At 33.8% G+C, this 27,939-nt stretch overlaps 3 protein-coding genes across 7 annotated transcripts in view; 2 read left to right on the forward strand and 1 right to left on the reverse strand.

The window, feature by feature from the left end:
- The window catches only part of LOC119642584 (ectopic P granules protein 5 homolog), a 71,123-nt gene extending 68,664 nt beyond the window's left edge, over positions 1–2,459 (reverse strand). The window contains exon 1 of the mRNA XM_038041772.1: positions 2,425–2,459. The gene's annotated coding sequence lies outside the window, so the exon portion shown is untranslated. The remainder of the gene's footprint in view (positions 1–2,424) is intronic.
- Positions 1–27,939, forward strand: part of LOC119642582 (cadherin-86C) — a 115,413-nt gene that overhangs the window by 18,009 nt on the left and 69,465 nt on the right. The window lies entirely within an intron of this gene.
- Positions 8,949–9,780, forward strand: LOC119642583 (histone-lysine N-methyltransferase SETMAR-like). The gene has a single exon (XM_038041770.1). It carries the CDS (start codon positions 9,155–9,157, stop codon positions 9,638–9,640), a length of 486 nt encoding a protein of 161 aa, XP_037897698.1. The 5' UTR covers positions 8,949–9,154; the 3' UTR covers positions 9,641–9,780.

A 27,939-nucleotide genomic window follows, 5' to 3' on the forward strand; every position in this document is an offset into this window, starting at 1 on the left:
TATACATATGTATAATAGTTGTAAAATTGCAACAACATTAACAACAACAAATGAAGGAGTGTTTCATGTCGTATATATAACATAATCATAATGTCGTTATGGCGTCTTTAGCTATAAGAGAAAGACCGCTCTACATTTCCAACAATAATAAAACCAACAGTGAAATATATAGAAAAACAAGGTTTATTTTTGTTTTTATTAATTATAAAGTGTTTTCTTCAATATTCGTTTCTTTGTAAAAGTATAAGAAAAATTGGAATTTTTTTATGTAAAATTTTGTGAGTTTTAGAGAAACATCAATAACACGCTCATTATATACAGATTTCGGAGGTTAACTAGTTATTTGTTAAAATATGTGTACCGTTAAACAGCAAATTCCCAAGTATAAAAACACAAATTGGCAAAAATGGCGCAAACCATTAAAATAAATGCGTTTGAAAAAAATGTGCACATGCGTATGGAAGACATTCATGCCATATGCACTCATTTACACAACGTTAAAAGCATTCCCGCATACTTGAAACATTTTATGCGTACATAAGTTATTCAGGAGTGGGCTACCTATTTAATTCAACATGATAAACATTAAAGTTTATTGCGTGCATACATACGTTGGATCGGTTTACTCTTAGGACCAAAACAACAGTAGGGGACGTCGGTGTACGTTTTTTTTTTAAAAAAAATGCAAGTTAAAAGCTTGAGGACATTGAGATTGTCGATGAAACGTTGTTAAACCCTGACAGTGAAAATAAAGCACAAGTATCGCCTTGAAGCGGGTCTTTTGTTTACCTATCACTACTTTCTGTACGACATTTGATAACGAAATAGGGCCAAGATCACTTTGCTTTAGATATCGATTATCTGGCAAACCGAACTATACATGAATTTGTATAAACTAGATAGCAAAATCTCTCTTTATCAACGGAAAGCATAAATGGATGGTTCATCAAATCCAAGTACACATATTTATTGCGTAGCAAGGCAACACAAAAAGAAATCAGACATCAAAACAGACAGGCACTCTAACAAAAAGGTAAATGTAAACATTTAATTCGATTTCACTATTCAAGTGAATTTTACCAAGTTTCCGCTGCACGTTCTTATGTGTTAAAGGCACTTGGCAAATCCAACATATCACCTGTCGTTGGTGATCCTACGCAGCCTAAGAAATACAATCATAAACATGTTACGTTATGTTACGGACTTTTTTACTTTTTTCTGCCAATATATTAACCTGATATGATTTTTCCGCTTGTAAATTTCTTTTGTTTAACGTGAAAAATCCTTCTCTCCATTCACAAGGACTTGGCATAGATCCCCAATTCAGAACCATTTTTCAAACCGATCCAAGCTTGTATGTCCGTCTGTTTGTCTTTTTTTCTCGTGATCAACCTACATGTCGCAATTTGTTATAGTGACTTGTAACGAGAGACGAACCCTATGGCAGATGTTTGGAATCAGACCACTTTTCCGTCCATTTCCCATGTAGCATCTCGACATTTTGAATTCATGTGAAACATTTGAATGGGCCGATCAGATACTAAAACTATATTCAAAGAAAAATGTTTAATTTTCAACATTTTATGGTGAAAATTGTTTTATAATAATAATTTTGCATAAAAACCAATGCCATTTATTGACGTTTTGAGCTTTCTTCCATTGTGAAGGCCTTCAGGAAACCGTGTTTTCACATAAAAATAAGTAATCCAAGTATAATTTTTATGTGTATTGTCATGAAAATAATTGAATATATGTATTAGGCGAGATGGTGTAGAATGTCTAATGGTCGACCTTGCCCTACTATAATATTCTCGCTTATTGTACAATATTAAAAAAAGCTTGCGGCATCACTGAAAACTGACTGCTCATAATTTGGTACAAATTTAGAAATTCTAAAATATTCTGCTAATTATTGGATGCACCCCGATAGTAAAGGTCTTCATTGAAAAGGAAATTGGTGCAGTTTATATAATAATTACTTTTCTTTTTTGGTTTGATAAAAAAGATCAAAACTATGTGTGTTTTTTAAGTTATTACATAACGTTTTGTTTATAGTACCAGAATTCCGTTGCAAGCTCATGACAAGCTTAAGGAAATGTTTATACTTTATTAAGTTATTTATTTTATTGTTAAATAAAGTTTTAAAATTTGTGAGCAATTTCATAACAAAGTTAATATTTTTATAATTACAAACAACAAACAAAATAATGACTGACTTAAGCACTGTTGTGTGCTGTATTCCTAACTAAAAAATTTTTCAAACAACTTTTACGGTTCCAGGCCGGAAATACAACAAAGGCTTGCATTCCAAGTGTAATAGTTTTGTGAAGCAAAAAATAGAAAAATGAGCATTAGCTACTGGTAGCAATAAATCATAATGAAATATCAATTAAGAAAATAATAAAAGACAAGAAAATCACTTACCGCCTAACGAAGCTATTCGCCTCTTGAAAACTCTGAAACGAAAAAATTAAGAGAATATAAATTCGAGTATAGTATTGATTCTTTATACAAAACTTAAAGAAACAATGACATCATAAAAAAACTTGGAAAAAATAATGCGAGAAAAGTTTTACTGTTCTTAGAAAGTTATTAAGATATTTTACTTTATTTCAACTTCATTATAATATATTTATTTCGCAAATTGGTACATAAATTACTACCTTATGTGTGGGGGGGTTTAGCCTGAAAATAGTGAAAGTAAAAAAAAAAATGTAAAACATAAGATTATTATTTGGCGACCGTAGTAAAATTGATTCGGTTAGGATAACGCAAACGAACTCTTTCAATTCGTCTGCAACATGCGAATTTCGTTTATGGGATGAGGAAGAAAAAATGTCCTTTTTTCACTTTGCACAAGAGTTATGAAATCATTTGTCTGACCCAATCAAATATATATATATATATGTATATGTAACTTGTAAGATTTGTAACAGATGTTAACTATGCATAGTTAATCATTTAATGCAGTACTGCTAACGACATGGAAATGTTCGAGTCATATGTGTATTAAGAAGAAAAAAAAAGAGAAAAATTGCAAAATAAAAACGAAAAGAAGTAATATCAACCAATAGTGTCTGCATCCCACGCAAATTCTTTCCTTCTACACGAACACATGTAAATATTGTCTATTTCTGTTTATATATATATATTCATGTTTGTTGTAATTTGCGGACATGTTGGTACACGCAATAGTTGTTTTTTTTTCTGTTTTTTTTTTTTCTCTTATTTTATTTTTATATCGAACTCCGCAAAATGGCAACTTATTTATTTCGTTAAGTCACTTGGAGTATTTTGACACTGTCTCTATAACAGATTTGCATTTTATAACTGGTCTTCATGGTCAGCTTTTATTTGATTCAATAAAAGCCGTCCGTCATTCTTTTGATAGCTGAAGTTCCCAAAGAAGGAAACAAGCAAGCAAGAAAATTGAAGTACCTTTACATCAGATTTGAAGATGTAAAAGATCCGATCACAAATATGAACTCCAACCAAGGAGAAGGGCCAACTTGCTGAAGATAATGAACTAATTTTAGACATTTTCATACAAATGCACCATATAGGTTAAGAACCTATTTACAATTCAATATAAATTAGCCAATTTTCGTTTATTAAGTTCTAACGATGGGTATCCAAGATTCGTTTTCATTGGAATTAAGCTGTTTTTTTAAATTGCTTTCAGTTTGCCTTGTCTTTTGAATTATGCGTTCCAATCTTTGTTGACATAATAAATACGACTTCTGATGCCACTGGGCACGTTCAAAGTTTACGCAATCACCAACGCTTAAAGATTGTCTATAAAAAGTTCCGTGGTATAAAAAATGTTATTTATTTATGTATTTCTTTTTTTTTCTTATTGCACATATGGGCTATAATAAGTGTTTAGCTTTGCATATATGAAAGACAGGGAGGCTTGTTCAAAAAAAAAATTTTTAACTATTTTTACTATCGCAAATGGTGGAAAGAGGCTTAATATTTGCTTACTTTACAGTAATAATCAAAGAAATTTTACAGAATTTTGACTTCAAGCAAAACTGTATGTAAACTGAACTTGTATTACATAACAGCTTAAAATTCTTAGAACCTAATTCGGTTTTCATATAAAGAATTTATATTCGTCGCATCATACATCAATTGTGATAGAGGGGATATTAAGTTTATGGGCATGTATAAAACACCCAGAAGTATATGAGTTAAATCCACATTTTGTTATTTTGATCAATTCAGAATATAATTCTGCTAAGCTTGTCTGTCCATCTGTCCACCTCGTTTTCTTGTGGTATTTTGATGAAAGTCCGTGCAACGACACATTTTTGCCCAGTGGCGAACGCTATTGATGCGCTATTCGATCACTTCTTTTGAATTTTGAAGTGCACCATAATGCTTTTATTTTTTTTTTTTAATTTGAATTTTTGAAAGTCTGGAGAAATGTCAACCTCCAAGAATTGATATCAATAAAACACAAAAATAAAATATAATTGCTTGTAATCGGTGTTCACCAATTACGTTAAAAATTAGGCTATAACCATCGCGTAAACGTGACCGAACCATAAATTTTAAACCATATCTATCAGCTAATGAAATATGCAGCAAATAACGATGGCTAGACTGGAATGCAAACTTTCTCAACTTTTTTCTTTTCTAACCCACCTTTAAATTTATTTAATTCTTTTTTTGATGGTGGATTTGTTAAAGGAAATACCACGCAAAAGATACTGATTGTCCTGTCAGCATATAATCAAATAGGGGACGAATTCTTTATTCTTCGCGGAAATAGAACAGTGTTGCGTTCTTGTTTGCAGAAATGTGGAATAAAAAATACAATCTATTCCTGTGTAGATTTATCTTTTATATATTATAAAACACCTACGGTTGACATATCGTACGTTATCTGTACATTACGGAAAGCGTTTTGTTTAGAAATGCTTTCGTTGAGCTGATAACTTTTTGTTTTGTTTTGAACAGGAACAGTTGCATGAAGTGAAACTGATGGTCGAATTAATAGGGTTTATGGCTAAAAGCATTTCCACAATAATGGATAAAACGAGCTTTTATCGCAATCAGATGGCTAGCAAGCATTTCTTAGCCAAAATTTCAATTTTATAAGCAGTTCTTTAAGCTAAAACCCATCAAGAGACTATACATTTTTATTTTGCCTACATATTTGAATATATAATTTACGTGAACGACTTGTATGTAAAAATGATCTCGAACTGCTCATTAAAACATCCCCATTGCGTTCCCTTCGTTATTTGAATGTAATAAAAATCATTTTAAATATCAAGTGTATTAAATGTTAGACTAGCAGAATATACCAGATTTGCTTTAAGGTGTACCTTATCTTATATGTTGCTGTTGCTATTTTGTTTTTTTTTTTTTGCTATTTTTTCTCATCGAAACTTTTTATGTGGCTGCAATCATCAACGTCACTAAGGTGTGGGCGTTTATAATTTCATACTACCAAATTGTAAACCTAAACTAAGCAGTCCTACAAATACATACAATACGACAAAGAAAAGCAGACATTGAGTTAGGTAAACCAGTTGTCGTCAATAAACCCACAACCAGTATTTCACTCAACTTATCTAAGGTACTTTAATGACTTTATGTTTGCCTCTACATATTATAAGGAAACATGAAAGCAGCTGATCTATTTATATGTACGCTTGTATGTATGTATGTATGTGTGTATATATTATGTATGTAGATATATATTTATATATACATATATGTATATGTATATGTAATACATTAATTCGAAACAATCAATGTAGAATACACGAAATGATTTAAATAACTGCACCCTATAGCAGTAAGTGCACAGCATCCAGCACATTCAACCAGTCCCGTGAACGAAAGTAAGAAAACTGTACAACTGGAATTACGGTAACTTTCTGTAAAGCTACCAAACGATTTGTTGCTATGGTTGTTGCCGTTTCGGCTGCTGTTTTATTTATTTTTGTACGTTTCCATTTCATTTCCATTTACTAGCCTAAGCACTTAGTAAGACACCACAATACAATTATTCACTGCTTAACCGTACGATTTGCTTTTCAGCTATGTTTTTGTTTTGTCTATATCGTTTTTGCTTTATGGCCAAATAGTCACAAATGGTGAAAAACGAACGTAAAAACAAAAAAAAAACATGTAATCATTGGTATGGCTTTACATATTTAACTCTGCAGAACATGCCCATTCCCCTCAAAAACTGCATTAGTACAAATTCACAAAAATTGCATTATTTTTTGTTTTATTTTCTTATTCCGCATACAGTGAGTTCATGTGAGCACCGCCCAAATCTTATTAATTCTTTGAAACACAGTCGAAGGAAAAAACTCAAAATCGCAACGTGAAATGTCCTCATGATTTTATCTCGTGCGTTGCTGTTAGCACTTTGTGTTCTTTGCTCGGATCTTTTATTTAATAACTGTTAAGTTTCGAATGTTTGCTGTAATAATCAAGTCGCCGAATTCTATACGACTAGAATGTTTAAGATATACAGCAGATAGGGAGAGCCCCTCTCACCATAAAATCTAGGGTTTCTGTGCCTTACTTCATTTTTTTGGGAGAAAAGCACTCATGTAATTTCCATCTCAAGGTGCTATAAGTGCTCTAACTTTCAAAAAAATACATCGAATCGAGTTTCCCACGGACTGCCCGCTTGGCACAAAACCTATTGATGCTATCGAAGACCTCTCTTACCGGAAGCCAATACTTTCCTAAAGTTAGTAATGAGTAATAGCATCAACTCTTTTTCTCCTATTTATTTTATAATCTTCAATTATTTTGTGAAATGAAACGTTATAAATATTAAAAATTCATTTAAGATATTTGTGAGCATACAAATAATTTCCTTAATCTTTTTTATACCCATCTCTGAGGTATGAAGGGTGTATTCATTTTGTCAAAACGTTTACAACGTCCAGAAGGAAGCTTCGTCGGAATTTAATTTTGAATCGATTTAAGCATATCCATCTGTCCGTTTGGGTAATGTCTGTTGTAAAAATTAATTTATCGAGTTCAAATTTGGCAGAAACATTGGAAGTTCTTGCACGCAGGTTGGAATGAAAAGATTGCCAAATCGGTCGAAGGGCATGACTACAGTCTTATGTAAAGTGAGAACTGCTTTCCGAAAGGAATCAAAAATTGGATTTGGCTCATTACTACTAAATCTACAGAAATGTGAGCATATATTTTAAAGGCGACGCTACACAAGAATGGGAAAATAGACTTCGCTTACCTAATTTTATAGAGTGTCATAGTTTCATTTTTTTTCAAAACTATGATAACGCACAGAAGTAAGGTTCAAAAACGACATAAAGTAAAGAAATTCTTGGCCATTTTTAAATGCATCTAAGCATGTAAGTTCTCTCATATGTCTGTCCGTCCGTCTGCGCAATTGTGTAATCTAAGCGCTCCCACGTTCGCAAAAATGGAGATATCGCCTACAAAGTTGCAAAAGAAATGGAAAACGATCCAAACCGATCAAAGGATACGCTTACAACTTCCGCAAGTCTATGTAACGAAAATTATGAACAGCTTTTCTTTCCGTTTTTTTTTGTTTGTTACTCATAAAATGCAACAAATGCACCATTTAAATTGCCAATTTTATTCTAAAAATAGAGAGATCATCCCCGCTCAAAATTGTACATTATGAAAATGTTGTTCTTTTTCTGCTCTTTAGCATCACTGTGAGGGGTATAAAAAGTTCGGTCACAATATCCCTTTCTTGCTTGTTTTGATTTATGTTATATCTAAGCTTAAACTGTACCGTTCTATATGATATTTTAGTTTATTCATAAAAAAAAAAAAAAAAAAACAGGCATAGCAGTTTGTACCTTGGTAAATTGGAAGCATACGTTGGGGGCAAAGTATGGTTCAAATGCGTCATCGCATGGAACTGGTGTTTCGTCGTGAAAAGGTGAACTATAGTTGGCGCGCACACTTACCAATCAGACGTACACTTACAGGACTGCCTCCTGTCCTTTCCCTACTTCCTTCTCCTAATAGCACCTAGGTGACTGGCCATTAGAAACAACCATATATATATTCAACCATTGTGGAAGGGAATGCTCACGCTAGCACAGCTCGCTTTCTGTTTATGATAACGTCACAAATTGAAATTGTTTGCCTCTTTTTGTGGTTTTCATATTCCGACCATATTTTCAAAAAGACAAACATATATTGAAGCAATGTTCGGCATAAACCGAATTTAATTTCTTTTATATTTTTACTTAATTTCGTAGATTAACTTATGTCTAAACTTCATCCAGATGCAGCTAAACGAACGTAATCTTTCTCTTGGCTCATGATTGATTACTTGGTAATTGATTTTTCTTCACATGCGTAATAAATTTGTGAAGTTGAAAGGCAAAATTTCATTTCATTTTAACATACATTGCTTCGGGCTTTGTTAGTAGTAAACTCTCAGTTTTTTATTCGTTTTTTTTTCTTTCTGAGAACTTGTAATGAAATGTCTTCAATTAAACATTTCTCGAAAACCCAAGTGAATAAAATGAATATTTCGGAAACACAAATTAAGTGGCTTGAACGAATGACCTCGTTGTTTGGTTTAATTTTTTATTTATTTTTTTTAGTTTTTAAATCCTTCAAGCAATGAATAATTAATATAATGGCTTTGCAGAGCATAAGCTAATTAATCAAATGCTACATAAAAAAAAAAAAAATATATTTATATATACGTGTATATATTATGCAATAAAAGTAACAACAACAACAAAAAAACAACGATAGTAACAATAGCTGTACCAATCATTCATGCATTCTCTTATTCATTGAATAAATCTTAGGTTGATTCGTTAATATTACATCTTTTCGGATCACAAAAATGGTAAAATGGAAAGAAATCGTTTCCCCACATTGCAACAATTTCGTGCAGTTATAGGCTTATAAAAGAGGCACAAAATAAATGTATTTCTATTCTTAGCATAGTGTGCGTGTATGAACACATTCCTGCAAATATCTCACATTCAAGGAGACGTTACAACAATGGGAAAAACGATATCCAAATCGATATCTCCTAAATTGTCGATTAAATAATTTCAGATTTATGCTCGTTGGGAAGGTGACGTTTCGCACTAAAAAAATTCTGTAGCGGTTTTTCGTTCTGTCGAGGCAGTGGTGAGTGTTAAAAATGGATTATGCATTCAGTCAACAAAGAAAAAATTCAGTACATTCGAAATTCGAATTCAGTACATGCGAAAATGCAAGAACGGCGGCTAAAATTCTGAATGGTGCTTATGATCCCGATACCGTAACAGCCAATAGTGAGCAATTCAGGTTTCGTCGATTCCGTTCAGGTATTTTTGATGGTAAAGATGCTCGTCGCACAAGGACGCCCATCGCCGAAAATGTCGATGAAATCGTAGAAATGATCAAAGTTGACCGACATGTTACCAGTCATGGCAACGGCCAGGAGCTGGCGATCGGCCATGACAAAGTTTTAAGCCGTTGGCACAAAGCTGGATTCAAAAAGAAGCTTGATCCTTGGGTGAGACACCAAATAACACAAAAAAACATCATGGACCGAATTTCCATCTACAAAGCCTTGGCCAAACGAAATCAAATCGACCCATTTCTTAAACAGATATTAGGCGAGGATGAGAAAAGGGTCATATAGGATACAATTGTGCGAAAACAATTGTGCTCAAAGCGCGTTGAAGCAGCTCAAACGGCCAAACCTGGACAAACGCCCACGAAGGTTCTGCTGTACATGTGGTGGGACTGAAAAGGAATCATTTAGAATTGTATAGGAAAACACTAAATTCGGATCTGGACTGTCAACAACTTGAGTGTTTAAGGCTAGTGATTGACCAGAAACGGCCAGAATTGATTAAGAGGAGAAGCGTTTGGTTCCATCAGTACAAGGTCATAGCAGTCTATAGCAACTCGCCAGAAACTCTGGGAGCTTGCTTGGAAAGTTTTGATGCATCTAGCACCTAGCCCGGATCCGTCAATAAGCGATTACCATGTTTTTCTTGTATTGCAAAGCTTCTTAGTGATAAGAAATTGGCATCAAAAAAGATTGTAAAAATCGATTATTAGCAGAGACTAAGACTTCCATGAGAGAGACATCATGAGGTTAGCTTTAAAATGACAAGAAATTACAGAGCAAAACTTTACCTATTTGACCACAATTGGCAATACGAAACATCTTAAATAAGTCTTGAATTTTACGTAAAAATAATGAATTGCTTTTTCCCCAACCTAATATATTTCCAGTCAGTTTGTTTGTTTTTTGTACCATTTTTATCCCTCAGTGTATCATCGACAGCCATGTACATTTTGTTTAAAGTCATATAAACGAGCGACTGTACAATTTACATTTTATTGTGCACGTGTTGGTTTGTTCGTATGCGCATGTATGCAGCTGGTGCTAGGTTTAACTTTAAACCATGCAGAAACTCTATCGCACATCTATTGCGGGCCGTAACATGCTAGTTGGCCAGTTGGCTTATGGTCTAGAAAAATGTGTATCTACACTAAACAACAAAAGCAACAACAAGTTGTTTGTATACTTAGTAAAGTTATTGTTGTGGTTTTTGTGATTTTTTCTCAAAATTTTCTTTGTATACAAACACACTTATGTGTGCGCTGTGAATAAAATATTTTTTTTTTCTTTCTTTAATTTTTTTGTAGTTTTCTTTTGTATTGGTTGATTTATTTTCTTGGTTTATTGTGTTCGTTTATTTGAACGTGTGTGTGTGTTTGCAGTTTTCCATCTAAGTTAATTGTAGAGTTTTCGAATTTACAGATTGTCGCAATATATATGTATACACATACAGTCTATCTCTTTGTCTGGACGTGTTTGTGCTGTTGATGTTTATCAATATTATCGACAAAGTTACGAGTTTGGCATCGATCAATGTTGTAGCCATATTTGGAAATATCTATTACTTTCTGCCACCAACTCGAAACATCCAAGCAACGCGCACACGCACAAATATCTATATATGATAACTAACATTATCACAGCAACACAAGTACACATCGAGTACATCAGTCTTTTATACCTCCTTCTATGTTAATGCTTATTGGTATGTTTCTTTGTTTGTGTGTTTGTGAGAGTTTCGAAAAAGAAACTCTTAAGCACGACGACCTAGAAAACAAAAAAAAAATTTTAAAAAATATTGAAAAAATTAAGTGCTCCCATTGCACGTTCCATGCTTTATTGACCCATATATTGAAGTCACACACTCGCACGCATTCGTATACTTCCGTATACAAGTATTCATAAGCGATGCACATCATCGTGCAATTCCCCATTGATTTAAATTCCTAAGACAGCATTTAGTCAATTATATCAACAATGAACTGAACAACGAAGGCGATGTCGATAATTATACTAATAATGATGATAATAATGACGATGATCACGGTACTGATGATGTCTTATCCATGATGCCTGATGTTTGCTGCCTGATGATGCTTAATAATGGACATCAAACACTAACATATGATACGGACTGGTTGATATAAATCCACTTATGGTTATTTAAGCAACGCAAACGCATTTTTATACACATATATAAATATATATAAATTTTTATATACGCATATATGTTAGGACAGGTATACGTATAGCGCATATATTTGCCAGCTCAGCCGACCGTATCGTTCAGTTGAATAAGTATATGATATTGGTACCGATAAACTCTTGTCGCTATAGTCAGCTTAAGTCACTCACTCTATGTGCCTTCATTGAGCTAACATTGAACTTTTATATAAATATAATGGTATTTAGTTATGTACCGTTATAATTTTACAATCGCTTATATCCTAAGTAACCTCCCACAGAGTTTAAAATAGATTTCTATCGAGACGTTTTTAAATGGATTTCTAAACAAATTTCATATTTTATGCAAAAACAAAGTCAATTAATTTTATTCTTAAACAAAAGCAAAAAAAACGAAAAGAAAATGACACGCGAGTTTAGCTAAGAGCAGAGGTAAATTAAGGTCGATTAGGCCCAGGGCAGTAAGGTATACAAAACAAAAAAACCCGTAAGAAAATTATATTCTTTTGTAATCGAAGCTTTTGTACGCTTATTAAAAAATGAAATAAGAAGCCCATAAAAAATGAAATTTCATTGCTCTATAAGATTGGATGAGTGATCCGATTTTTTCATTTTTGTATAGGATCATACACTGAGTATTATCAACGTGCAAATTTTATCGCCGAATCTGTCGTGGTTTATAACCAAGTAACCAGATAGCCAGAAAAAAAAATGTTTTTTTTTTGCTTTTAAAAGGAGACACTTTCTCAGTATATTTTGCACTGTAGATGTGTTCCATTTTGAGAACTAGCGTACGTGCAAGGCAAGCCAGGAATGGCTTTACCAAATTAGACGACGAAATCTTGATTTTTGAGACCAGCATGATGTTTGCCACACATATAACACACCCGGGCAGGCGAGCATGCTTAGACCAATTCAGATTTTAATGCTGATCAAGAATAAATACAACTTTACGCACGTTTTAAATATACCACCATTTCCCCATAAATAACACAAAACTGTGAAAAAGTAAAATATGTAGTTTGGGTACGATGCACATGTTCAATAACAGTTAGAACAGAAAGCATTCCTTCAATTTAAACGAAAATGGTCTATGAAAAGTATTAGAAGAATTTTTTAGGAAAATTTTTGTTGTTTTTACGGAAAGCCTTTATTTCTTTAGAATAAGCTTGGCGACAAAATCAAGGTCTTCGTCGATATAATTCCGAAAGAAAAATCACCAGCAAGCTACATGGTGAACACAGTAGATCAGACAGTAGAGAACACTTAAAAAGCTCCGAGAGATCAGGGTAGTTGCTGACATACATTGTCCCGAACAGTAAACGGGTGGATACGCTCGCGTTACAAAAGAACAATCCAAAGAGTTACTAATATGCATCTATTGACACAAACAAAGCTCAAATATAAGGTCAAACATTTCATGATAATAATCAGGATGGAAGATAGGATCAAAACAGGTACTTGTGGTAAACTAAAGTCACCTAAAACAGGTAACGTATGAGCAGGGTTCATTTCAACTGACAGATGACGAATCAGCTGTGATGCTTTACGTAAGTACTAATATCATAACTTTCCCCTACAAACTCAGCGTTAGTTTTCACAGACGATAAACATAACAGAGAGTGGAGAGAATTTATAACAGCAACTAAAACGCCTCCCTCGATTTTATGTAATTTGTCACCCCTGGACACTTGATATCAAGAACCGAACACTCCTGCATCCAAAATCGATGTATCGATGCAATTTTTTTTGCTTTTTATGTGCGTCCTTAGTAATTCCATTCTTTGGCATGTGGCATTGAACACATTTTGTTGCATCCGCTGCCGTATGGTATGCATACCCTTGTACAGTTCCAAAAAATATGTAATAATTCTTAAATGTGATGGCCACGATTGTGACGTTGCAATATATGTTCGATAGAGCATAGAAAGTGACAGCTTAGGTGGTGATAATTGACCTGTCCATTGTTGAAGGTGCTATAGCTAGTAATAAACATAACCGGTACAAGATCGAAAGGCCTCAAATTGTATCAGAAATTAGAAAAATGCCTAAAAACTAACAAGGGGATTAAATAAAATTTGACAGAGATACTAGGGCCTCTTATTTGAATAGCTCTCGAAAAATGCAAGGCTTAGACTGACGAAATCAACAAACGTGCTCTTACAGTCTTCTTCTGACATTGTAGCCGAACGCTAGTCCTAGTAGCTTGCAACTGCGCTTTCTGATCATAGCTTTTGAGGTTTTTTATATCAAATATAATATTCCAGCTCACTAGTCACGATGAAACTGTCCGCTAATAATTTTGTTGTGAAAGCAGGTTATTACCTGAGGACGGTGGTGGTAAAAACACGAGAAACACTTGCTGCTGGCTGCCTTGAGACAAGTGCTGTCCTTGTGATGTGAGTATGTGTGTAGAGTTACACTGTATATTTGCACATGGTTGTGATATGTCAGCAGTAGCTAAAAATGCTAGAGAAAAGATATCCAAAAAAAAATTTTCGTATATTTTTTAATTAATAATGCACAATTTTTAGCAAAATTAGGTGTCAAATCTGGTCCAACTACGTTTTTAAAAAGAAAATAGTCGCAAGCATTCTGCGGGTAGACAAATGGACTATATTAATCAGTAGTTTATAAACTACTTGTTAAATCTTATATATGCTGTTGGTATAATACTCGCAAAAAAGAGATTTTAATAGATAGAAAGATATTATGTAGCTTGTTTTCTAGATATTCAAGGTTTGTTCAAGGCAGGCCAGCGTATTTTTATTTAAGATAGGATCGAGAAAAATTTCTCCAATCAGAAAGATTTATTAATTACTGATCGATGCAGACATAAATTGAATAACAGGTTTTTAAAGCCGAACAAGATATATTTCAGTCGTATAAGAATTTTCAATATGTTGTCTTTCATACATTGCCATAGCGGTAGCTGAAACTGAATAAATTGTATAATTATAAGAAAATTTTCTAATATTAAGTCTAAGAAATGTTGAAATATGTCTGCAGCCAAAACTTCTCAAATTTTCTTTTAAAATTTCTTCGCAATAAACAGAAAAAAAAAATAGAAAATTATAAATTCTATACCCACACAAATAAAAATATATGTAAATAAAATTTGATTGCCTTGACACCCTCACGTCATCTTTGATTAGATCGCACTTTATTTTTGGTTTCGCTTTGGGGGCATTAGGTACACATTCAACATTGAAGACATGTAAATTTTAAGTGAAACCACCGTTCAGGGAAAGTTTAAAACGTTCACAACCGCATATATATACATATGCACAGAGTACACGAATTTATGTTTTATAGATTATCCAATGAGATATAAATAAAAAAACAGTTAAAAAAAAAAAAAAAAAACGATCGCCAGTAAAAGAAATAAATTTTCATTCCCTGTAATGTGGAGTGGTCGCGGCGATTTTCTCTATTTCCAAAATAAAATTGTTGTAGGTATGTCCTCGTTAAAGTTTACGTCACTTCCAAACTCTGTTGCAAATTTGATATATTCATTTCGCTAACGGAAAAACGTTTACCACAAATACTATACGTTTGCGCAAACCAAAAAATGCTCAGACTAACAAACGGATATGTTTAGGTGCATTCCGAATTTCAAACTGGTTGAAAATTCATATGCTTTAAGGGGGTTTTAAAGCTTGTTTCTGTGCCTCATAAAGGTGTTGGAAAAAAAATTACGTTTTGATACAATGTAAAATTAGAAAGCCGTGATCAATTTTTTCTATTTTTGTACAGGTGCTCCAGCATCACCCATGGAATACATTTCTGTAGAGTTTTCTGCCTTAGTTTATGAATAATGAGCAAAAAATCAATTTTTTATTCATTTTGAAAAACATCGGTGTCGTCAGTTTACGTAATACTGTAGTCATGGCCTTCGACCGATTTGGCTGGCCGACTTTTAATTCCAACCTGCTTGCAAGAATTTCCAATGTCTCCGCAAATTTGAACTCGATTACTTAATTTTTGCGGCCGGGGGAATGTTTGAAATATAGATTAACCATACGGACAGGCGGTTATGCTTAAATCGGTTCAGAATTTGACCTTGATCAATAATATGTATAGTTTGTGGGGTCTCTGATGCTTACTTTTGGGCGTTGCCAACGTTTTGACAATATGAATGTTCCCCCTATCCGTCGATGATTCGTAATAAAAAACAGACTACAATTGATATGTAAATTTATTAACCCCACCGTTTGACACACTGAAATATTTAACATAATTTGAAAGTAACATTTCAAAGTCTCTTTCCACGCGAACTTTCGTCTAACTATGTTAATTGTCCATTTGACTGTTTGTCTCCTGAATATTTGTCTGAGATCTGTCTGCTTTCCTTACTTACAGCTCGACAGTGGTATACTTTGATTACAATAAGAGTTTACAATATTAGACGAAACACCATATATTTATAAAACGTTTGCATTTGTTTACATGCACAAAAGCGAATAACTCTAAGCGACTCTATGTGTTTGTAAGCGTGTTTTTGGTTTTTTTGCGGTTTCCTGAAATTTGAAAGGCTTGGCCGCATGACTTTCGTGTTACAAGCATAAATGCGGTCGACACACCAAACTCCACGTACTGAATAACCCAACCAACGATCCAACTAACGAAACAAACTGACACCAACAGTGAGTACCTGACAAATGCGGCGTGTAAAACGCATAGCAATTTTGTCTCTTCTACCTCCTCAACAACAAAACCAAAAGTTAAAAAATTAAAACACAAAAACTCCGAAAATAAATACCCTCTAAACAAATACGATATAAAATTTTTAAAATAGTATTTTTTGTTTTATTTAAAGTAAATTTTCCATCACACCATTGTCAATAATTACTACTACTACTACCACTGGTGATGCAGGCGGTTAAGCTTTTTTTGTGTTCAGCTAATGCTGAATGTTTGTCAGTGCCTAAGTTTTATTTTTTTTTCAAACATCGTTGTGTCGTATCAATTGAGGAAATAAAAGTAACACAAAACAAGTCACACACCACTCCACGAAACATACGGTCGTAAAACTGACCAACTAACAACCCACCGATCAACATTATTAATCATAGTAAATATGAAGCAAATTGAAATTTTAGCGCTTCAGAAACTTTTGTAATATTAATTCAATTTTAAAATTCTTGTAGTTTTTCTTGCAATTGCTTTAACAACAACAATAACAATAGAAAGAAATAAATAAAAAACAGCAACAACATCGTGGGCACACAAGCGAACAACTCTATCGGTTTAAATAACTTGCCATATAAACCTGAGACCCGAGATATGGGTGTTTTCGCTTTTAACGTACACAGCAAAGCAGTTGTTTTTACTTTTTCGGTCATATTAAAATCCAATAATACTACTAACGTTATTATCGCAATAATTATTGTTGTTTGCTGTTATTGCTTTTAAAGTTGTTGCTTATTTCTTAATTACGTAAACTTTAGAGCAATGTTACTTGTTAAAAGGAGTTTCATCATTTTAAGGGAAAATTTCTGACATAAAAAAACTAAAGATTATTTAATTTTACTTCACTTTTCTTATTTTAATTAACTGAAAGAAATTTTTGATAGTCTAGTCATTAAACGTAATAAAAAGGTACGCGACCCCAACTGAATAATATATATTTTCCAAATATTTATATAAATCAAATAAAAAGCGAATAAAGGAAGAAAGGATTCGTAGAAGCGTCTACAGTAAGCCTCGAAAGTTTTCATACCAAACCACTTTTGCTAAAATTCTTTTTATTCACTGAAACAGGCATTTCTTTAGGGTTCATTGAAATTTAAAATAATGAAACAATACAGGACACATTGTCCATTCAGGGTGTCCGGTAAGAGGCACGTTACTTTCCGGTACTGTATTCATAAAACGATTGCTAATGTATCTATAAATAAACGATTAATTAGGTGATGTTTTGAATTTAAATATTTTGAACGTAAAGTTAAAAAAGCATGTGGTAGTGTAGTTTGGCGCCACTTTCGTAGAACAACCCTACACCACGTTTAATTAGACAATGCCGCAGTAAATTTATGTATTCGTGTCTCTAAGGCTGTCATCTAAATAACCTTTGGGGCAACCATGCAGTGCCAGGGAAAAAACAAGAAGGAGGCCTATAAGCGATATTTCCGTATCATAGCTGAGCTAGCTGGTTCGTAAGATGTGGAAGGGTTTCTATAGTTTTGCTCACAGATACTCCTAGGGCGTTTACACAGAAGAAATTGCACGTTCTTGCCCTTTATTTAATTAGGAGAACACCACATTTATTTAACTATCCGAATGGACGCCTGGTCTCTGAGCCTATCTCAACCCGCTTTGCCTACTGTGTAGCTTCGACCCATCAAGAATTGAAAGAATCCGAAGTTTTGTCCGAAGATGCCTCTAATCTACCCAAAATCCCAACTTAGTGCGTTTTTAAGAGTAAAAACTGTAAGGTATCTCTAGTAAAAATGTTTATTTAAAGAAGCAACTAAAATAAATTCAATACAAATATCTTCTGAAGGCGGTATCAACACGAAAAAACTTAAGTTGAATTAGTACAGGTCAATACTATTTGGTAACTTTAGAGCAACCAGCCCCCATTTATTCTTACCTTCACAATATCGCAGTGTAATGGAAACATTTGTTGGCATCCTAATTTCAGTTTTCAAGGTAATAGCTAATCCTCTTGATGAAAACAAACTACCAACTTCCGTATAGCTATTATCTTCACTACAGCATACACTTCATCACATTAGCTTGTGTGGAATCTTATGCATTCGAACTACTTTGAAGGCGAGAACAAAGGTCAAACTCCCAGTGCATATATATTTTCTTTATTCTACAAATAAATCATCGTTTGTGGAATTACTTCTGTTGAAATGAGGCACAATGTACATACTCATTTTATATATAATTTATTCTTTATACAATATGTTAACGTGGAACACTTTGGTAAGAATATTTTCTTCTTAAACTTAGTTCTTATACGATTTTTAAAAAATTAATTCCTTAACAATTTTTCTCAGAAGTTAAAGTTTCTGTTGTTGTTGTCATTGATTTTGATTTGAAATTAACATTTGTTCAACATAATAATTAGCACAACAAATATCATTTTCCTTTCCATGAATATTAATTCGCATTTCACATTTTCTTACAAAATACGCCAAGATCATATTAAGATATCAAATTTCTTCTTAGATTTAATTGTTTATGTATACGCACAAAATATAATTTCTCATTTCTCTTTCTTTGCTTCGTTTGCTTCACTTTAAGACCAGGTTCACAAATGATTAATTTTTCTTTTTAGATAAGTACTTTCGGCATTTGTGATATTCACAGGTAAATGCTGCAGAGTGACTTCACCAGTTGATCGTGTAGATGATTTAAAATGGAAAATGTTGCTTCGTTCAATGTGCCTTTGTCCACAGCTTACAATATTCAAGAACAAACACGTTTCATTTAATAAACCAAAATGTCTTTGCTTCATATAATAAGATTAGCCATTTTACTTAACAATGTTCAATAAATTTTTCAGTTTTTGTCTTCTTCGCCGATTACAAAATAAAAATGTTCAAAATTTCCAATTTAATTTGAATTTTTTTCTGTGCACTGAGTGAGATAATCTGAAACTCCAAAAAAACGAATTCTTTTTTTTTTCTACACTTATACAATTTTAACCTTGTTCCCGTCTACATAAGAAAAAAGATCCTTAACTCGCTCTCCGTTTCCTTTTTTTTCGTCACCTGCTCTCAAGCCAAAACGTCTTTTCTCGTTCATCGCCCGGTCCCATTTTCCCAATCGAAAATCAAGACTAACAAAAAACCGACAAGCATCTCCTCAAAACAACTCGCGCCATTAAACTCTTTCTCCTACGAGAACTTAACAATCCTGTTAATGCATTGTTCCTTATTTTTTTTTTTAAGAGAAAAGTAATGAGACAAGATTGTTAAGCTAAAACCTTATATTACGGATGGTTGGAGGGATTGCATATTATTGCGATTATACCCATCATACACAGTTAACCAGATACAGGAATTTCTTGATAGTTGAGCAGCCCTTTTTTCGCAATTGCAACAAATCTGAAGGCTATCTTTCAATACCGGACAATTTTTAATGCTAAACAATTTCCGATTCATTTATGATCATAAGGACATTATATTGTTCCCGACAAGCTGAAAAAAGATGAAATTGATATTACAAAGCACCAGCAAGAAGAGTGCAACGATATTATGATATAATTTGCATTATAATTGCCAAAGACAGTAAACCTATATTTTTCCACATAAACAGAGCAAATTAGCAGTAAGACTACCAGGAATGGCATTAACATCAAGACTATCCTTAGCGAAGATCGTGTTAAGGGGATATAGTTGTGTTCTCTAAAAGCTGCAAAGTTTTTAGTATAGTGTCAAATGATTGACAGAACTTTTTCCAATGATCAAGCAATTTTTCCTGAAATTAAAATACTTAAAATACTGTTACGAAAATCCCTAATCCAGTTAATGTCAGCTAAGTAATTTTTTCTAATAATAAATTCCCTAAAGAAGGAAAAACCAAATGAGCATTCGCAGGCGCCTCATGCAGCTGCAGGCCGATGAAAACGATTAGAGGAAAAGCAGGCTGGGATTAGAAACAAAACCATAAATTTACGTACAGCAACGTGCTTGTAAAAATGTATATAAATAGAATATTGGTCGGGCAAGAACATTTGAGCTGAGAGTACGGCCAAAATAAATTGTGAATAATCCTACATGTAAGAAATGTAATTGTAAATAAATACTCCTACTGTTGTGAAAGACAACTTAGTAAAATAAGAAAACATTGAAGTGTATTTCTCTTGATCAAAATATCCACGGTTCAGTGATATGGACTGTACCTTGTAAAAAGCGAATTTCATAACAATACGTTAAAGGAATTTGTTCCAAGATTCCGATTAACGGGGAGTGCCAGCTAACGAGAAACTCGTGGTTTGATTTATCTCCTAAAACAAAAAAAAAAGGTTTACTTGCTTTACTTGTGTTTACGCAGCTGCGTTAAATTTGTGTAAATATGAATAGATGGTGTCAAGGAAGACAGAAAATAAAAGTTGGCTTACGCAAAAGGAATCTTGAAAAGTTCTGTGGCGGCTAACATGTTGACGAATATTTACTTATTAGCTCTAATGCACTCCAATTTCGTCCTATTTCTTGACAATTGTAAACACTTTTTATATGTTTTATAACTTGCTTCAATTTTGCCTTGTGGGAAACTTTTCGTTGTTACAATTCATAATATGACGGCCTTTAAAAGTAAGCCTTTATATAGGTAGTGATCGGATCCGAACCACTTTCAAAAACGTTCGGGTTTGTGCTAAAACACATCGGTGTACTGAATTTCACCAAAACATGTTAAAAACTGTGGCCTATAGGTTGAACAAAAAACAAGACGGACAAGCAGAGAGACAAGCTTAGACACTCTCGGCATAATAACAGATGGATCTACTACAAGTTCTTCTGTATGTTACGAACATCCGCAACAAACTTAATATACCCTTGCACCACAAGTGATAAAAGTCCGTAATTTAAAAAAAAATAGAGGGTTTATTTCGGACATATTAAAAAGAAAAGCTGATTTCTTCGTACATCAAACACTGTTCATTACTTTTATGCGGTTATTCTTGCACTTGTACACGCGGACATTTGATAGGAAATTTCTGGATCTCTATTATTATTTATTATTATTCTAACAGAAAATTTCTTTTCAATCTCGTGCTAGCTCTTTGCAAAATATTTTCTTATTATGTGTGTAGACTTTTATGGACCACTGTGTATATTAACATTTATATATAAATACGAATATTTGTTACTGTGGTTGTGTTAAATGAATTATACGTGTTAATATGACATTAAATGTGTATTATATCACCTTTTAATTACCTTTAATTACTATAAAAACTACCCAAAACACTAACAAGTATTTTGACCATAATTAAAACGAAAACCAAAAATTTGCAACATGAGCTATGCTTACGCTACTCATAAGCATCTACATATGTATGTAAACATATATATGTACATTACCACAAATGAAGTGATAAAAGTAATATTAAGGCAGCACCTAGTATAAGAAACTACATATATATATATCTATATGTATATATATCTATATATATCTATATATATATGCGCGTCTCAAATATATGGTCAGTTAACCTAAAACCTAATCTATAACAATACGAGCGAATAATGGCGATTGCTTGATCATTTCGTAATCATTGAAAAGTACCCAACGTACCTAAACTTTCAACATCAATTATGACTCAGCGTTAAAAAAAATGGTAATAAATGAAAATGGAAATAGTTTGGAGAATTGTAAGTTTGGCATAATTTTTTATTTTAATATCCTTGTAACTGCAATGCAAAAAAACAAACACAAAAATTACGTCCATGTGTGGCGCAATTTAAGCAAATTAAAAAAAATTAAAAAACTAAACAAAGTATACATCTGCGGAATATCTTGAAATGGCTTTAAGTTGTGTACGGTTGGCTAAAACACCTCATAGTTAGTTTTAATTTGTCAAAAAATCAACCACACATACAATTTTTATATAATTTTGTTTTGTTGAAAATATTTACGTTATTTTACGTTTTTCTAATAGCTTTTTCATTTACCATTTATAGCAAACTGGTGAATACTTTGCAGCACTTCAAGGACGGTGGTTGTTTTTATCTTTGTTTTTTTTATTTTTAATCTTTTTTATTTTTGGGCCACGCTTTTCATGCCGCATTCATTGGTGTTGATTTACCAAACTCAGTCACAGCTAGAATTGATTAAATCGGTTGCTGTTATTTCTTATTTTAACGACAAAAATTACGATTGTAATAACAACAACAGCGGCAGCAACAACAAGATTAACAACTTTTCGAACTGAATGAAACGAAACGGTTAAACTTACAAAATATTTGTACACTTAATATATTTCTATATGTAGACTACAAGAGGGCGCAACAATTTTGTCACTCTATTAAAGTATTAGGGTATCGAATAGACCGTAAATTATTTTAACTCCACAGCGAGGCAACTTACTTTGAAGGTAGCCCCAAAACTAAATTATTTATACTTCAGAAAAAAATACCAAAATATATATGCATATATACAAAACGTAAATCTAGCTTTTTTAATGTTCTATAAATTCAAGGCATGTTTTACGAAAAAGTTGTTCCCAATGGCAATTCACAAAATTTGCTACAGAAGAGGTCGACGGCAACAAAATCATATCATCCGTATAAATAGCTCAGTAAATAAGAATCGCGACTACCAAGCCAGTATTCGCAAACGCAAATCTTAGCTCGTTAAAGTCTACTTTGGTCGTAGGTATAGTGATTGCTCATTCGGTAAAGTCTAAACACTTACCGATTGTCTCTTTTTTTTTTCTTACCCCTTTCTGACCCTGACAGTGTTGTACGTACAGAGGACATCCCCCGAGTGATTAATCATAATAAAAACAAAAAGCCATAAGTAAATGATGTTCTCAAAATGTTAAGATATCTGAGAAAGCTTTAGTTATTCTTTAAATACATATCAAAAGAAAAAATAGGGACAGACACTTAGCAGAAAAAGACTTCAGTAAAAGCTATTCAGTTAAGTGTTAAAGCGATTCCAAGAAAAAGTGAATTTGTTTGCAATGTTATTAATTTACATAGGCAAGAAAAAGAGACGCATAAAGAACCACCGTCGATGTATTAATCGTTGCTAGTGCCAACGATTTTCAAACAGAAAAATTTCAATTTCGTACTCTATTTGAACTAGAACAAAGTTATTAAAATTGAAAATATTTTACTCAAAAGTCACCTACCCAGAGACGAGGGACGAGGCGTGATCAATAGCTCTAAAATGAAGTCATTAATTGAATTAAATTTATATCATCATAAATGTTAGTAGAAGTAGGCATACTGAACTACCATCATTGAAAGAAAGATAAAGAAACTAGAATGCCTAAGCAATTGTCATTATGCTGCGCTTAAGAATTAAAATATAAAGAGAAAGATTGCATACTTTTGGGATAAATCTCTACACAATTTCTATTAAAAACCTTGTATACATTATTATTATTATTATTATTTTAATTTTAGACTAATGAATTGAATTCTTAGACTAAAAAAAGACATTGAGCACTAGCAACACAGGCTATCGGCTCTAATTTAAATAAATGGATATTAGATAATAAGCTTAGTAGTATTAATAAAGTAAAATATTGAATTGATATTCTGTTCTGAAGCTGATTGTAGAATGTTCAAAGGGTTAATCGTTCCAAATGCAATACTTCTAGCCAAGGAAAAGTTGAGGCAGTCGCAGAGAATGTGCTTTATAGTAAGAGTTTGTCCACAACAGCAGATTGGGGGAGAAGACTTCTTCAGGATCCATTGATGAGTGGCAATTGTATGACCAAGGCGAATTCTCGAAAATGTTTGGATCTTGGTTTTCTCAACATTTGTTGGATATAGAGGTGGAGTTAATTGAGGGTTAATGCAAGAGTAGTGTTGATGATGGTAGTGTAAATTTCCTTCTGCAATTTTCTCTTTAACTTTTCTTCCAATGTATCTTTGAAGATCCAACTTTTCCATGACATCATCCATAATTAGAGGAGCAGAAGCAGCATACTTTGGCGCTCGATCAGCCTGCTCATTTCCCAGTAAACCGATGTGACTTGGTACCCATAACATTTTAATTTTTCCGTCGGGTGTAGTAATTATATTCCTTAATTTGTTGATGGTGCTCCATCTCGAAGTCGAAGGATTCCGGGTAGCTTGTAATACAGACAAACTGTCAGTAACAATGACGGTTTTGAGTTTGTTTTTATGGGCAAGGTTGGCAGCGTGAAGGATAGCTCTGGCTTCGGTTATGAAAGTTGAAGTGCTTTCGTGAAATATGTGGTTGAGAAGAACCCGTCCTGTAACATCTACCACCGCACAAGCAGGAGGCAGACCAGATGATTTTGAGCCGTCTGTGTACAAAAGATTCCAACCAGTATTGTCCAATACTTGGGTTTTCTCAGCTATTAGATTCCTGAAGACGTAATTTGGAGTATCTTCTTTCTTGTGCATAGAGGTTTAACACCAAAAGAGCGGGAAATTTTTAAGGGAATGTTCAATTCCTTTGCGATGCACAAACAATGGTCAATTGCAGATGGTGACTTTGGAATTTTCTTCGCAATAATAATCTTTCTTACGTCATCACCGAGAATGGATTTGTTTGAATTAAGAAGCCTAAGCTTCTAATAGTCCCTAAGGACTATTTTAGCTTTTAACTCATACAGTCTATTTTCTAAAGTTGGGAGACCAGTTTCAATTATAATATTATTTATGGGCGTCGTCCGAAAAGTATAACAACTTGCTCTGACGGCTTGGTCATAGACCGGTTTAAGGATGTTGATATTAGATTTGCAGCTATTGCCATAAATTATCAAAGCATAGTCATTCTTGCTTAACACAAGCATTTTGGTAAGATAAGCAATAGTGTTAATATGCGCATGGCTTCTCCAAGCAACGTACAGTATGAAATTTACCCTTGTTAAAAGGGAGTTTTTTAACCGAAGATAGTGTGCTTTCCAACGATAATTGTTGGAAAACGTGAGCCCGAGAACATGGAGCGTCTGCACATTTAGTACTGGTAAGTCGTTAATATGCATCAGTAGATTTCCTGCATCGCACATCTGTTTTCGACAAATGTGCATTTTTTTGATTTTTGCATAGAAATTTTAGCCCCTGACGAGTTTGCCCGTGTGGAGATCTTTCGTCCAATAGATTCGAGGATGTTGATTGCCCTCGTGTTATTTTTTTCTTTTGTAAAAATGTATACATCGTCCGCGTAGAGACAATGTTCCACTCTTGGTACACGGCAAAGAATTTTGCTAATTTCGTTGAAGGCGATCTGGAAAAGCGTGACAGAGAGAGGAGATCCTTGAGGAATGCCATTCATTAGGGGAAAAGAATCAGAGAGATGATTGTTGCGACATGAATGATTTGATGTAGTTGAAGAATTTCGGCCCAACATTCCATGATAGAATAATATGAAGACCAACTCTGTCAAATGCTTTTTCGAAACCAATAGAGAGAATTGTTACATGATTCCGTTCGGAAATTGCTTTGCTCGTGAAAAAATCAATATGTAAAAGAGCGTCTATGCACCCTCTACCCCGCTTTAAACCAACTTGTTGCTTTGTAATCAGGTTCTTGGACTCAAGAAACCAAGATAATCTAGATGCCGTAACGTTTTCCAATACCTTTGAGATGCAAGATAAAAGAGAGATTGGGCGATAGTCCGATGCGATGGAGGCATTTTTTGAATTAGGAATTGGAACAACTGTAGCCAGTTTCCACATGTAGGGTATATGGCCAATCAAAAATACCGCATTATATAGATCCAGTAATTTCTTTTTACTAGACTTAGACATAGCACTGATCATTTGGTGTGAGATGCGGTCTAGACCAGGTGTATTCCCCTTCAAATTGGAGAGACAACTTCCAAGTTCTGAGGTAGATACGCTATTTTCCAGGAACATGGCACATCTATCGATATTATTTGAAGGAGATATTGGAGTCCTTTTATTTTCAATGAAGGCACTGGAGAAGTTGCTGTCAGAGGAGTATTTGCACCACACTTTTCCAAAGTAATTAGAAATCTCATCTGCATCAGTTAAAGCTCCATTGGGAGTGCAGATGGCAGAAATTTGGTTCAGGTTTGAAGTCCCATTAAGTCTGTTGATTTTGTTCCAGACAACTTTCATTGATGTATTTCTTTGAATTCCTCTCGAAAAAAGTTCGAAACTAAGTGCCTTTGATTTCCGTAATTCCTTCCTGAATAGAGCATTGGCCTTTTTGTATAATAACAAGTGATTCTGATCAGGACATCTCTTAAAGCGGTGCCATAGATCCATTTTATTTTTCCTCAAAAACGAAAGCGTGTTGTTCCACCATTGAACCCTAGCTCGTTTAAAAGAGGTGTTGGATTGAGGAATAGAAAGATGAGCAGCCGTGCGAATCGATTTAGACATAATAGCAGCATCATGGTTGCAGTTCCCGTTAAATGGCTTTGAGTTCAAAAATGACTCCACCTGTTTGGAGTAGTTGATCCAATCCGCTTTATCTAGGAGGAATTTGGCCTGTTTTACTGGAGTAACAGTGGACGTTGAAAGTTTAAGATCGATTGTGATTGGAAAGTGATCGCTATTATGTAGATCATCAAAAATAGACCAGGAAACCAAAGGAAGAAGTGAGGGAGAGCAACATGTTAAATCAATACGTGAAAAGGTGTGATGAGTTGAAAAGTGCGTTGATTTTCCATCATTTTAAAACGTAGAGATTGCTTTGAATGAAGGCCCTTTGTAAAAAAGTACCGCGAGTGTTGTTCACTGTTGAGCCCCAGATGGTATTCCAACTATTAAAGTCGCCGCATATTATTAATGGGGGGACAATACGGAGAATAACTTGTAGAGTTCTTGCTGAGAAAACGATTGCGAAGGTGGGATATAGAGCGAAAGCACTGTAAATTTTATGTTTAACATTATTTGTATGGCTACGGTTTGTATGTTTGAGCTAAAATTTATGCGTTTGTGAGGTATATTTGATTTTATAAAAACACCAACTCCTTGTTGGTGTATATGATTTGGGTGGAGTAGGCTTACAAGAGCTTCTACAATGGGTTTCTTGAAGCGATAAAAAGGTTGGATTAAAATCACTTATGAGTGTACGGAGTTCATCAAAATTATTAATAAGTCCCTTAATGTTCCATTGTAAAATTTTAAAAACTTTATTTAATTGTAATGACATGTAAACAGAATGGAGGGAGGGTTAAGTTGACATGTCAGCGTCTCCGTCGAGAAGATCGCTATAGGAATTTTTCGTGAATGATTTATTCTTACCAGCAAAATAATCTGTACTTAGGTGATTTGGTACATTTGAAGCATAACGAGTTGGCGCACGTGAATAATTTGAAATTGAAGGTTGATTAATGGATGAAAGAATGGACACTTGTGAGTTGTTGAGTAAAGTTGAGAGCTGGAGATTCTGGAGAGTTTAGTGTATCGGATTTTAGCATATATGTTGTTGTTTCAATTTTTTCAATATTTGGTGTTGTTTGTGTGTTGTTGGTTTCGCAACATAACGTTTGGTTAAGGGGGGAACAGGTTTTTCTTTGGAGGGAGTTGGAGTTAAAGGCTTACTAGGCTTGTTTTGCGAGGCAACAGATGCGTAGATATTATTTTTACCAAATCCTTGGGCTACAGATGGATTTCTTTCCCGGTATGTGCGAGGCGCTTCGCTCATGCTACAGTAATTTTCTGTTTTGATTTTTAGTATTTCACGCATCTGTACAAAATGGGTGCATTGTTTGTCTAATGCTGAGTGTTGATCATTGCAATTCATGCAGAAACTACGGGTACA

This window comes from Glossina fuscipes, unplaced genomic scaffold (assembly GCF_014805625.2).
Source record: "Glossina fuscipes isolate IAEA_lab_2018 unplaced genomic scaffold, Yale_Gfus_2 226, whole genome shotgun sequence".
NCBI lineage: Eukaryota > Metazoa > Arthropoda > Insecta > Diptera > Glossinidae > Glossina > Glossina fuscipes.

Coding starts and splice junctions, on each gene's coding strand:
- LOC119642583 (XM_038041770.1), top strand. CDS start 9,155: ATGGATTATGCATTCAGTCAACAAAGAAAAAATTCAGTACATTCGAAA.